Source organism: Triplophysa rosa, linkage group LG1 (assembly GCF_024868665.1).
Source record: "Triplophysa rosa linkage group LG1, Trosa_1v2, whole genome shotgun sequence".
Classification (NCBI taxonomy): Eukaryota; Metazoa; Chordata; class Actinopteri; order Cypriniformes; family Nemacheilidae; genus Triplophysa; species Triplophysa rosa.
In genome coordinates this window covers 1,388,230-1,401,956 of record NC_079890.1, presented here as the reverse complement: position 1 = coordinate 1,401,956, position 13,727 = coordinate 1,388,230, and the positions used below count along the sequence as shown (strand labels likewise).

The 13,727-nt window shown below is 37.9% G+C and overlaps 1 protein-coding gene across 3 annotated transcripts in view; it reads right to left on the bottom strand.

The window, feature by feature from the left end:
• Window positions 1-13,727, bottom strand: part of adamts17 (ADAM metallopeptidase with thrombospondin type 1 motif, 17) — a 78,232-nt gene that overhangs the window by 61,168 nt on the left and 3,337 nt on the right. For all 3 annotated transcript variants that reach the window (XM_057340571.1, XM_057340588.1, XM_057340579.1), the window contains exon 3: window positions 6,753-6,921. In XM_057340571.1, coding sequence (XP_057196554.1) covers window positions 6,753-6,921 — 169 coding nt within the window. The remainder of the gene's footprint in view (window positions 1-6,752; window positions 6,922-13,727) is intronic.

Here is a 13,727-nt window from a genome sequence, read left to right as displayed (position 1 = left end):
AAGAAGATATTTTGAAGAATGAAGGACAGCAAACAGTTCTGGGGCACTTTTGACCACCATTGTCATTTTTCCTACTATGGGAGTCAATGGGGGGCAAAATCTGTCTGGTTATTAGCATTCTTCCAAATATCTTTCTGTGTTCATCAGAACAAAGAAATGTATACAGATTTGGAACAACTCGAAGGTGAGTAAATGATGACAGAATTTTCATTTTTGGGCGAACTGTCCCTTTAGGTTTTCTACTAAAACACCTTTATATTTGAGAGACGCGGCTCATTGGGCAGAGTTAGGAAAATGAATGTACATTGCGAAAAGCACTTCAGAAATAAAATCGAAAATTCTAATCCATCATCAGTCATAATAACACACTTTCACTATATTCAAGTATTATGAAGAATAGTTAGTGCTGTTTTTATATAAACATGAATGTGTATTCCATTGTGTGTACATCCACAAAGAACTGATAATCCATTTGTTTGGGAAAAGAGAAACATGTTTATCACAACAAAAGGAAAAGTCGATTAGCATCCACAATTTGTAAAGTAACAAGTTTAGTTTGTTGTCCAGAACAGACCTCAGTTTGGACTGAAACTCAATGAGAAACAGCGATGAGTCCTTAAAAGGTCCCTGGATTTTTCAATTCATGACTTTAATCGGCCTAAGCCAAGTTACATCACTGCAAAACGAGTTCAAATATAACAACAACAAAAGATTGTGTCGCATGCTGAAAGTGTAATTTCAGTATTTCGTAATGAATAAAGTCATTCTGGACTAATAATAGAAAGAACATCGACGACTTAGCATCTAATGTAAAAAAGAACTGCAATAAATGATGATGTCATCAACGCTAGGAAATATGACATCAGTGGCATGACAAGACAATGGTGGCTGTGAAGAATCCTTCAGGGCAGCGTGAGGTCATGACATAAACTATATGACATATATGACGACTGTTCTAACTTGCCTAAGTTATTATATATGTGGGTCAAAGACGTTAAGATGTCCCCATCAAAAGACATGTACAAAAGTGATTTCATTAAATGTAAGTAAAATGTTTACTTTATGGTTTCAACTAAGTTTTTGGAGAATAAAATGTCAAAATTTGGTTGAAATAATGTTACGTTCTCTTTTAGTGTAACACAATATGTACGTACAAATTCAAACAACATGCTTATTCTGACTCGCACTTATTAAAATATATAAAGGAATAAGGGAGCATATTACATTTTATTGTGCTTTAAATGAGTAAAAACATTCTTATTGACAAATGGGCAGAACCTAGGATAGTGGCAAAATGTAAAAATGTAAAATGACAACTAATTAGCATATGGGGTGAAAGTCTTTTATTATGTCATAAGTTGATTGTTGCTGTAAATATGCCTGACAAGATTGTTACACTGAATGACATTTTAGTGGGCGTCTTGTGTAAATCAGGGGAAAATGTATGATATTTATTAATCAAAATGCAATTAAATTAAACAGAAAACGTTTTCCTTTTTTTAACAACAACAAAGCAGTATTACACTTATTGTTTTTATGCCTAAACCCTTTTTCGCCGTTGACCCATGTATACGTGAAAAAAGATACTAATAGCAAAAACATTTTCAAAGTGATTTTTATAAAAAACTTTTTAAAAAATCCAAAAAAATGGCATGGGGGTAATAGAATTTTTTTTTTCATGAATATGGTGCAAATTTTCCAATGAATATATTGAAGCTTTGTTATGGTCGTTATTTTTGGGTCTAACAAAGTAATGAAAATCTTTGAATCTTTTCTGATATCTGATTTTAAAATAGGTTTGGAATGTCATCAAACTTTTTATAGTTTACAAAAAAAGTTTCTATCATTTTACAGAACGTCTCTAGCAATGGCCAGAAATTCTGTAATCTCTGAAATAAATGTATTTCTATTTCTCATCTATCAATTTCCGATCATTTCCAAATGACTTATCCATAAACGACTGGGAAAGTCATGGAAGTTCATTGGTCCAATATTTGGTGTTGAGAATCTTGAGTCTCAGCTGAGATTTCCCAGAATTCATCTGGACTCTCATGGAGGTCTCTCTGATGGGGGTCTCCGCTGTATGTTTACAGGTGTTCGGGAGTGGAAATGTGCTTTTGTGTGTTTGGGTAAGAGCGCAGTCAGCGCACACATGTACAGTGACAGACGGCACAACATATGGTCCTAATGTGACATACTCTTTTTGCAGCGCAAGCATTTTTACAATTCTCAGCTGTTTTCAGGCAATGGAAACTAACCGTGCCTCGGGACACATGAACGTCACAGATAGTTTCCATATTCTCAAGTCAGAGACGAGGATAAAACAAAGGAAACACTTCAAACCTCTAAACACAGCCAAACACTAGAAACGACCCAAAGACAATCGCCCAGAAGAGTAAAACTCTACCTGTAATTCTGCTCTTCTGACATCTTGCGCTAATAGTGAAAACATGTGTGCTTTATTCCAGGACCTCTGAGAGCATCCGATAGATATTTCAATAAATAAAGCTCTCCTTTGTTATTTCCCTCTGTTATCCATGTTCTTACATGTTCACACTTGGAAGGACATTTGAACCTTCTGCTAAACTTCTCATTTTGCACTTGACATAGGAAAGAAAGCTGTGGTTTGGATCATCACGAGGGTGATAATATGATGGCCGAACTGTTCCTAAAAACAGTCTTTTATCACTTGAGGATATTTTGTTCATATTTGTGCAAATAAAACACATATAAGTCATTACACATGACTTGGATTATTCCAAACGTCTCAAATTATCATGGATACAGAACTGCAGATAAATCTCAAAGTCAAAACCCTAAAGCTTTGTGACGGGCCGGTTATGATGACAACTGTGTGGTTGACTATAAATAATAGTTTTGTGCTGAAGGCGATACATAAACCACATACCCTCACCTGCTCAATCTCCTGTGCCGTGTGCGTGTGTGCGTGTGCGTGCATGTGCGTCAGACTACATGCTGTACAAAAGCCAGAAAATCAGAGAGTGGAAGAGAAATATGTTTTCAGTACGGCTTAAGGAATAACGAGATAAACACAAAATATGCTGGTTTCTCCAAATAATTTGGGGGGATTTTGCCAAATTTTGCCAGTCCAGTGTCTGCTGAATTTCAACAAAATCAAACCTCAGGAGTGACATTTGAGGTCGGAAAAATACAGAGCATCTTTTCTGTTATTTTCACATGTTTCTCCAGTTTTCATTTTCTGCAAATAAATGCAAATGCAAACAATATTTTCATTAGAAAATTGGGAGAAATATTGTTATACTGTATGTTCACAAAATGAAACAAAAATGATCATTTTACCTAAACATACTTCACGGCTGTATGTGTAAAACTTTCTTTCGAAGGTGTACCGACCGACTTTGACCTTTCCAATATGGCGGACGACTTGTGTATGACAGCCCATAGAAACAGCATCTGTGTATATACTGCACATCTATGGTCATTGGTCACATCTGGCTAGCATGTGCATAGCATGGAATGTCTCTGACACATTGAGATGTGGTGCAAACGCAGTACACGTGGGTTCGAGTTTGGCCCATATCTTTTGTAATTTCATTTCCTCTCTCTAAAGTAAAGCAAATGCCCAAAAATAAATAAATCAAAATATGACACTCTATTACATTACAGTAAATTACACTCTGACCAATGAGTATCACACACCAAACTAGCCGCTAATCTCATTCCCAGAATTCAGTGGGGGCCACGAGTCGATCAGCTGATATTTTTGGCATTTTGTTTCCTCCAAACTCAGATCCTCAGTGTTCCTGCTCTCGATGCGGATACTCGATCCTCTCCAAACCCACTCGCTGCGAGAACGTATCAGCATCTCGGTTCCGTTTCAGACCGTCTGCATCCCTTTCAGGAAGGAGAATCTGAGCTTCCCGGCAGGCGTGGGTAGACCGGATCAACATCTCTGCAGATTAGAAGCGTTAAGTGCGTTTGGTCGAGATTGTGTTTCAATGGTCATGGAAAGGGAATCATTGAGGAAAAGCGTCAGCATGCTTTCTTCCATTGCTGTAAACACTTCTGCTTCAACATTCATGCAATATGATCCAGACAGCGTTGCGTAGGATCCCAAGAGGGGCATTCAAAGTTTAATGGATAAAAGGTCTGTGACTATCTTCCTCTAGGAACTTCTTGGTTTTGGGGTGGGGCTTTTGGGGGCTGAACAGTTTTTCGACACACCGGCAAAAAGACGGAAGACTTTGACCCACTAAACCGCCTCCGACAGATATTTTCCGCCCAAATCTGGCACCTTTTCTCATATTGGTCTATCTTCCTGCATGAATGACTGCTGTGCAGACATCAGGTGCTAGAGGAAGCAGAATAGCTAATGCACCTGGAGCTTTTTTACGGCAGAGACGGGGTCGGTGGAGTCATACACACACACTTTCTGCAATGTTTCTCCAAAACTACTTATTAAAGCTGGCCGGTATATCAAACATTCACAGTATATCCATCATGGGATTTGTTTATTACTGTCCTCATTTATTCACCCAAATATCATTTAAAGCCTGTTACTTCGGTGAAACATAACAGAAGATATTTGGAGAAATGCCTCAGTGGTTTTGTGTTCATACAATGGAAGTCAACAGGGTTCAATGTTGTTTGGTTTCCAACATTCTTCAAAATATCTTCTTTTGTGTTCTGCAAAAAAGTCACAAAAGTTTTGAATGCCATGAGAGTGAATAAATGATTAATTTCTGAATCATTTATTCATAGTAGCGTCCCAAATGGAATACTAAACGGTTTTATACCAACTGGAAGTATATCGGTTTCCCAGACGAGCGCAAATGACGTCAATCGCACGGCACAATGCGCGTGAATAAAAATCGACTTGTACAGTAGTTTTCATGTGTTTACCTGCGACCGTTGAGTGAGTGAAGTGTCCACAGTTCCACACTTAAGTGCACTTCTTTTTTGAGACTTTTCCACGTGAACGCACTACTCACACTATTTATGCTACAGAATGGCATAGAATAGTGCATAAGTGCTGCTTACTTCCTCTTTGTCGTTGGTATCAATGTGCGCTCGGCAAGACAGTTTTGTGAAAGTCGTGTTTCACTGTAACTTCAGCAGCTTCGTGAACAAAAGCACCAATCACATTGGTCGGCCAGTTTTTAAAGCGGCTTCAAACCAAAAAAACAAGCCCGCCACGTTTTTTTTTAAATGGCGCTTTTACGCCTGCCGTTTTGCGCGTCGGTGTGCACACTCACATTGGCGCCCTTTGTTTAGTCACGAGGCATTAAACGTCGGCCAACGATTATCATCCCGGAGTCCTAGATTCAAAATACTGATTCAACAATTTGCTTGTGTCATCCCTTCAATGCATTTTTCATCAAAATGTTTTCATACAAATATGCAAATATTGTTTACTTTTTACCTTAATTCGTTGCTATTTAATGGTTTTTGGTGCACTTAAATGAAAAAGTGCGGGGGGAAAACGGCTTTATTTTACCTTCACTTATAGTGTTTCAGTTGTTATAGTTGACTGTACATCAGTTTCTCTGGCTGAAAACAGTCACCCTTTTAAGCCATTTCAAAGCAAACACATATATTGTCAAAAGGCTGAACAATATCAGCCAGCCCTACAACAACATCAACCTTTTATTAAAGCGGTTTGGGTTACTTAAATTCTCAGATATTGACATATGGAAAAAATCTACTTGTCAAACGTCCCGGTGGTCTTCTCATCTCTAGGTTATGTAATATTCAGAGTAGAAGCCCAAAAAGTGGATTTAAACACAAGCAAAAGGTTCAAGGGGAAATCAAGTCTGCGTTGAGAATAATCAGACGCGAACTAGAGCGGCGTACGACTGGAAATTCCATAATCTGTTTTCTTTGGTCAGTATGGTTGTATATATCCATGCAGTTTTAGATAACTGCATCTTCGCTTTAGGTTGACTAAGACTAAACTACAAATCCAATAATGCAATGAGCTCAGGCAAAACGTCCTGTCCCGCCACCAAACAATAAAACCTTACAGATGCTAAAGGCTCAGAAGAAGAACAAGTGCCGGTTTTCAAATATGTGAATTCCTTTCGACAAGAAAATCTAAAATCCTGGCAAAGAAACACCAGCGGTGCTGGAAAATATGCACGGTGTTATTAACGTACACAAGCAAGCCAAAAGGATTCTTGCCTTCCACAGTAATTCAACGGCACGTTCCAACAGGAGTTTACCGTCCAGTTTACCAGCAAGATAAAAGCTCTAAAGACCCAAACAGCTGATCGTTCTCTCTCCCAACATCTTTCAACACTGCTAAAAAGACGAAGACATCAAAGAGTTATAAACGATACTATGAAACGCTTGATTTATGAAGTTGACAACTCTCGAATCTTAAGCAGTCCTGAAGGAAAGAGGAAAACGCACATGTGTGAGATTATCATAACAGACTTCTAGCGGTTTCAAACTGTGAGGCGCGGGCCGCGAGGAAAAACAAGAGAAAATGCGACTAACCATATAATTGTGCATAGCAGTTAGGTATTTTAGCACAAATTCATCTGTCAAGAGCTAGCAGATGCCACAGTGGATAGACTGATATGAAGTAAAACATTTATACACAGCAGCAGTAACTACATATCCTAGGGCAATGTAATAGAAATAAACCAGTAAACCGCACAAAGTAACCATGTTTCCCACAAGTAAAGCCCCATAGAGCTATGAATTGACTTCTAAATCGGTTTGCCACACTTGACTCGCGTAGTTTTTCAGCCCGTTGACCTTCTCACCTTGGATGGTTTGGCAGAATTTGGGTTGGCTGTCTACAGGAGAAGCAGATTTGTCTGAGGAAGAATGCTTTTGTCGGATCAGTCTGTGTTCAGAGCCAGAGAAGGAATCCAGGGTCCGGCCCACTGGCTCGATGAACAGGCTGTCGTCTGCAGTCTGAACCAGGCCCGTCTGCATGAAAACACACAAGGAGAAACCATCAACAATGGCACGGAAAGAAACTGTTAGCAGTCGTGAATGTGTCAGGTCAATGCACTGATTTATCAAAAAAACTCCAAATGAGCAGCGTAGCGATATATCATGTATGCTGCGATATCTGCACTTGACCTGCGTCGACATATATCATGTTTTAGTATTTCGTTTGCTTTAGGAACTTCTCTTATAAGGATTAGCATTCTTAATTTCTTGTTAGTTTTCGTATTTTTTGTGAAAGAGCGATTCAATTTTTATTAATTTACATAAAGAAGGTTCAATTAAACCTTGAATGTTGTCAATTCCATGCGTTGTTTGCACAACAAAGAAATGTTACAATGAAACAATGCCACTGGGGCTGTCACGATGATGAAATTGGGCTGACGATTAATTTTCTATTAGATCATTTCGATTATTGCGATTAACTCTCTGTTTTAGTCAAATTTCGTGCCGCCTCCGACTCTCTGCAAAATTATGTCGAGTGTCTTCACAAAAAACACTGCGGGCATTAAACTGACTGTCATTTGTAACTGCAGTTGCGGCGTTACGCCACTATAGAGGCGCTGTTTCGTTATCAGCACAGTGAGGCGCTACAGAGTTCTGTAGAAGAGCTTAGGAGCTGTATTAGCTGTGTTTAACGGCTGTTCAGGTGTTTTACGTTCAATTTCATAAATTAACGTGCTGTACGTCATTGTAATGTTTTTAGCTGTGAAGTTGGCTCGTTGAATCAGCGTTATACTGTACACACAGCGAGATCGCCATTATGAACGCACATTGCGATCAGAACGACTCGCAAACAAATGACTCCTTTGAACCGATTCGTTTAAACAATGTAAGAGCTCAGTGAACCACAAGAGAACGAAGGATGTGAATGAGCTTTGCTCATTTAGTTAATTATGGACTGAAGTTAGTTGAAAAGGATAAAAAGCTTATATTAAAATGTTCCGTTTTTCTGTTCGGGTGAATAAATGTAATGTTCTAACGTAACTTCTTAGTCGTCATTTTTTATCAAATTTTTAGAACTTTAATCTAATTGTATTCTTAAGCCACTTAAAGGGACGGTGGGCCTACACGAGCGTTAGTGATGCGCAGGTCGTCTCCATAACCCGCGGGTCGAATCGGGGCGGATAAAGAAATTGTCACTTTATTTGCGGGGCGAGTCATTAAAAACAAAATAAAAAAAACTTGTGTTGCGTGCAATTCCCTATAGCCTACATTAAATATTTGGGAATATATCTTTTCATATTTTATTAGGTTCTTTGATAAGGTTACAATACATAGGCCTATGTAGCAACGTAACTTGCTTGATGTCCCCAAACCGAACACGTCACGAAAGCGCCAAGCAGCTCCCGCCGCCAGCCACAACAACAAAACAAACAGAGAAATAAAAGTGAAGATGGAAGACGAGGTGCGGGAGAAATTAAGGTCGGGGATTTACATCATTAAATGAAAAGAAGGTCAAGCTGCTAAATCTAATGTTTGGGACCGGTTCTCAGAAATAGTTGCAGCATGAGACAACTGAAGTGCAAGTTTCTATGGTTCATAAGCGTATGTTGTTGCCAGTTTACAGGGCGATGTAATCTAATGGCTGTTTCCAAGCACTTTTAGGCTGAATAAAGTCTGTTTTCATTCACATTACAATGCCTAGTATGTCTATTTAATGGTCGCGGGTGCGGGGCGATACAGGTGCGGTGCGGGCTGGGGCGGGCCAAATAATTTCATAACAGCGAGACCCGCGGGTTGGGAAAAACCCCGACCCGCGCATCACTAACGAGCGTTGCACCACCTCCACCTCATTTCGAGCCATGAAAAACCCTGATATGTTCATTTATATAAGTATTAATTCGATTTGCTTTATTATTAGACAGCCATACTGAACATTTTTGGTTCTCTGTAAAAGATGACATAAAATAAAGGGACTTTTATTACATCTGGACCTCTTCACTTCTGCGATTAAGTGGACCTGACAGCAGAATAACACGGGATTTGAATAAAACAACAATGCTAAAAAACATTGAATTGCAGCAATTTTTAAAACTATTATTGATTGATTTAATGTATAAGTGTATTTAATTTATGTTACAGTTATAATTTAGTTTTATTTTGGTTATTTAATTTGGTTATTAGTAGTTGAAAAAAAGATGACATTTACGTTTACACATTTGGCAGACGCTTTTATTACATTCGCATTATACTATACATTTGTTTCTGAGTGTGTGCAATCCCTTGGATCGAACCCATGACCTTGGCGTCGCAAGCGCTATGCTCTTACCACTGAGCTACAGGAATGCTTATGACACAAAATGATTACATCAGAACGTGTGCTAACCGTTGCATTAAATCTTTCCTTTGACGATTCTTACAAATCCTTGCAAACGTTTAGAGAACCTCAGATGATCTGATTTGTTATGACAGCTAACCAAAAGGGACATTTCATCATTAGCCCTCACGGGGAGCTAACATGTTGGCCTTGTTTCCCTATATCTAACTGCGATTCCCCTTGTGGCTTCAAAGTCACCATAACATGAAACCATAAGAAGTGTTTATCTCCCGACGGGAAAAAAATAAGCGACTGTCCAGTGACAGTGTTAAATCGAGCAAGTAAACTTTGCTTGACGAAATTGTGAGTGGGGAAAAAGAGCCAATGGATGTGTGGTACCTCCGGGCGGGTGTACAGACACAGAGAGACAGGAGATAGAAGTGCTGACAGTAAGCTGCCCACAGAGGCTGTAAAGCACACACTTTCATCACGACGTGTACAGACAAACCCCCCGTGTGTACCGGGGTAAACCGAGTGCAGTTACATGTGGCCCGCGTTCGAGGAGAAGAGCAGTAAAAATGAGCTGTAATGACATTTACAGAGCAGGAAAAGCTTTTTTGTTCCTCTCAAACTTCAACTTTGTTTAATGGAGTTTACTAACAGCGGTGATGTAACCCAGAACTTGCATTAGATTTAACATGGGCTACATAATGGGCCTCATTCATAAAACACGAGCAGAACGAATTTTAGTGTAATTCGTGAAGTCGTTCTGACATAAATTTTCGGATTCATGAAAATGTTAAAAATGTTAGTCGGTACGAAAAGAAATGTACACAAGTAAATGGTGCGTAAAATAGGATATTCAAATGTTCTGTATTTTGATGTACTATGTATCGTGATATTTCACGAGGGGTCTTTTTCATTATTAAAGCTACACTTTGTAGTTTTTCTACCTTAAAATAATGTCTCTAAAATTATTTCAGTGGTAGAACAACTCTTAGCTGGGCGAATTCTACTCCCGCTGCTACCTGAACAGCCTCATAGTGGCTACAAGCACACTCTTTAAGTTCTGTGTTCGGGTCGGTACACAAAGCCCCGTCCATCCCTTTTAATGAATTTACCTTTTACTATAGCAAAGCATCAATTATCACCCGTGTTATAATTTAAGCCTGATTTGCATAAAGGAGGTGTTTCGGACAATATTGACAAACAATGGCTCTGTTCCACAATCTAGTGAGCCTCCAACATAGATGGCTTTTAAACAAGAACAAATGTGTCCCCATGAGGTAATAAGAATGCGTTCGTTTTTGATTTTGGGGGATTTTCAGTTCACCCAAAAATGACAATTCTGTCACGAATTACTCTCTCTGGTCGTTACAAACATGTATAATTTTTTGTATGGTTGAACGCAGAGAAAGATATTTGGAGCAATGCTTGTAACCAAACAGTTCTTGGACCCCATTGACTACCATAGTAGAAAAAACGACAATGGTAGTCAAAAGTGCCCCATCCGCGATCCGTTTCACCACTATACCGTAGGGGAGAGGAAACACACGTTGTAGAGTTGTTTGTCCGTTTAGGGCTGCTGTACAAAACATGGTGGCGAATTCAATGGGCCTCATATATGAAACGAGCGTACGACCGAAAACTGAGCGTACGGTCGTTTCCAAGCAAAACTTGGCATTTATCAATATGGACTTGAGCGTTTGCTACTATCAAATCTCACGACAGGTCTCAGTTTGTGTACGCAAGTTTTGAGATAGGGTGAAAGCCAGTGTTGGGTAAGTTACTCTGAAAAAGTAATTAATTACTAGTTACTAATTACATATTCAATAGTGTAATTAGATTACTGTAGAAATCTCTCCAAAAAGTATTTAATTACTTATTACTAATTACTTTCTACATCTTACATCCACCTTGTTTAGTTAAGTGATTCAAGGATAGACATGAAACGGCTCTTTTAATTCAGTCAAATAAATAATATAAAACTACATAAAGTAGAATTATTAACTGACCAAAGTATTACAAATGTGAGAATTATACATTAAAGCACGGATTCCAAAGTTAGACTTTGAATTTTGATGTCAATTCCACTATTGCACACACAAATATTACACAAAGTATTTACTTTAATTACTTCAGAAGTAACTAATTAAATTACAGAAAAAACAAGAGTAATCCCTTACTTTACTTTTTCAAGGGGAAAGTAATTAAATTACAGTAACTAAGTACTTGGTGACTAGTTACACCCAACACTGGGTGAAAGCCTGTGTACGCTTTACCCTTTTGATTATTCCTGAAAAGGAATAATGACAAATAAAAAGATTAGTTTTTTTCGTTTAGTTTAACAAATGTAAAAATAGATTCTGATGAGATTTCTTATTTTCATTACATTAATAAAGTATTTTCCTTTCTAGCCTAATTACATGATCATTTAATTGTGTGAAATTACAAGGTTAACAGGTGCTTTTGTTTAAAAGAACTTTCATGAGCTTTTAGCTACTTCTAAGATAATTTACCCCAATTAAAATGCACAATTAAAAGAAAAACATTTAAAAGCAATAATCAAATTACAAGCAAGTTTACCTATTTGCAAAGTGATAGCTTCTTTGTTTGACAAATGCATTTGAATGAAAACAGAAAACACGCATGCTTTGATGTTTTTTATTTGTGCGATCTGCGATGTTGGATGGGGTGAAGCTCGACGCGCACTGGGTCACAGCTCAAGGTTGCCTGGCTTTGTGTGGCAGGTTCCAGGCCGGTTTGTGGGGGCTGAAGACCGCTGGTCCTGCCTCTGACAGATCTGAAAGAGAAAAAAATAAATGAAGCGAACATAAAACTGCGTGTGCTTGATTTAAGCAGCCTGAAATGCAAGATTAGCAGCATTAGATTTTAAACCTTTATCCTGCTTAGAAACATGCATCTGTCTCCTCCGCCACAGACCATCTTTTCTTCACCTAAATGAAGAAAACTGTATAAAAACATTTACATATAAACATTATTCGATAATTGCGCCCTAAAATTACCAGTAAATTATATACATTCGTATTTACATTAACACAATAATGATCTAAGACTGAAGTCAGATTAATTTTGTTTAAATATTACAGTATTATGCATTATACAACCAAACTAATTTAAAGAAAAAACAATACTTTCAGTGTAAAAATAATAGTGAAACACTAATAATAAAATAAAATATTTGCGCTCATATTTACAAAACATAAATATTCAATAAAAAATACAAACCTTAGCTGGAGTTCGGTTCACAACACCAACGCTGTTGGCCATAGTGATCTCTTTCCAAACTCTTTTTACTTCCTTTGAATCCGCTTTTCAAGGTTAATATTTAATTTCTAAATCGGAAAAGTTCCTCCTTTTGTCGCAAAATCTAGGGGCGAGGCGTCTACACTGCAAAAAATGACTTTCTTACTTAGTCTTTTTTTCTTGTTTTCGAGTAAAAATGTCTAAACATTCTTGAATCAAGAAGCATTTTCTTGATGAGCAAACTGACCTAAGAAAATAAGTCTTGTTTGTAGTCAAAAAATATGAAATTTCAGTGAATTTGTGCTTAAAACAAGTAAAAAAATCTGCCAATGGGGTAAGAAAAATAATCTTGAAATAAGGTTGACCTTTTTCTTAGTCACTCAATTCAAGATTATTTTTCTTACCCCATTGGCAGATTTTTTTGCTTGTTTTAAGCACAAATTCACTGAAATTTCATATTTTTTGACTACAAACAAGACTTATTTTCTTAGGTCAGTTTGCTCATCAAGAACATTCTTGAATCAAGAAGCATTTTTAGACATTTTTACTCGAAAACAAGAAAAAAAGACTAAGTAAGAAAGTCATTTTTTGCAGTGTACATCCTGAATTTATAGGGGCGTGATATGTAAATTACGACCGATTTCTGCCGCAGCATTTATCAAGGTATGATCATTCGTATGATGAGATTTGATGAATCACACGTAAACCCTGTCGTAACATGATTTCTGCGCACGGATCTGCGTTAGATTGATAAATGAGGCCCAATGTGTGTATGTAGATATAAACAGCTTATTCTAAGGTATTACAAACAGTCTTTATACACCTCTGAAGAAATAGTTTTGTATATTATATTACATTTCTGTCAATAGATCTTGTATTGTTCCTTTAACAGGACAGTGGAGTCCAGACATTAAGAGAGAAGTAAGACATGATCCAGGCCAAACCCTGGTCCTCCCTGTAAGCCAACAGTGCTCATGTCAAGACTACTCGAGTTAAAATCCAGCCATAACAACTGCAAGATCTGGATATATACAGCACACAAAACACAGAGCCAAGAGATGACACATCTTCACTCCCTTACTTCATTTTCAGGTTGCTGAGTCTAACTCTATCGTCCCCCCCATGTTGTTTTTCTGCCGACAAATCAATCTGCTGTCACTTGGTGCTGGTGAAAACATCCAGCTGATCTCCAGCTCTGTCAAACTCACATCTGCTCACTGTCGCTATGTATTTAGGTGTCAAAAATGTCTGCGCCGCT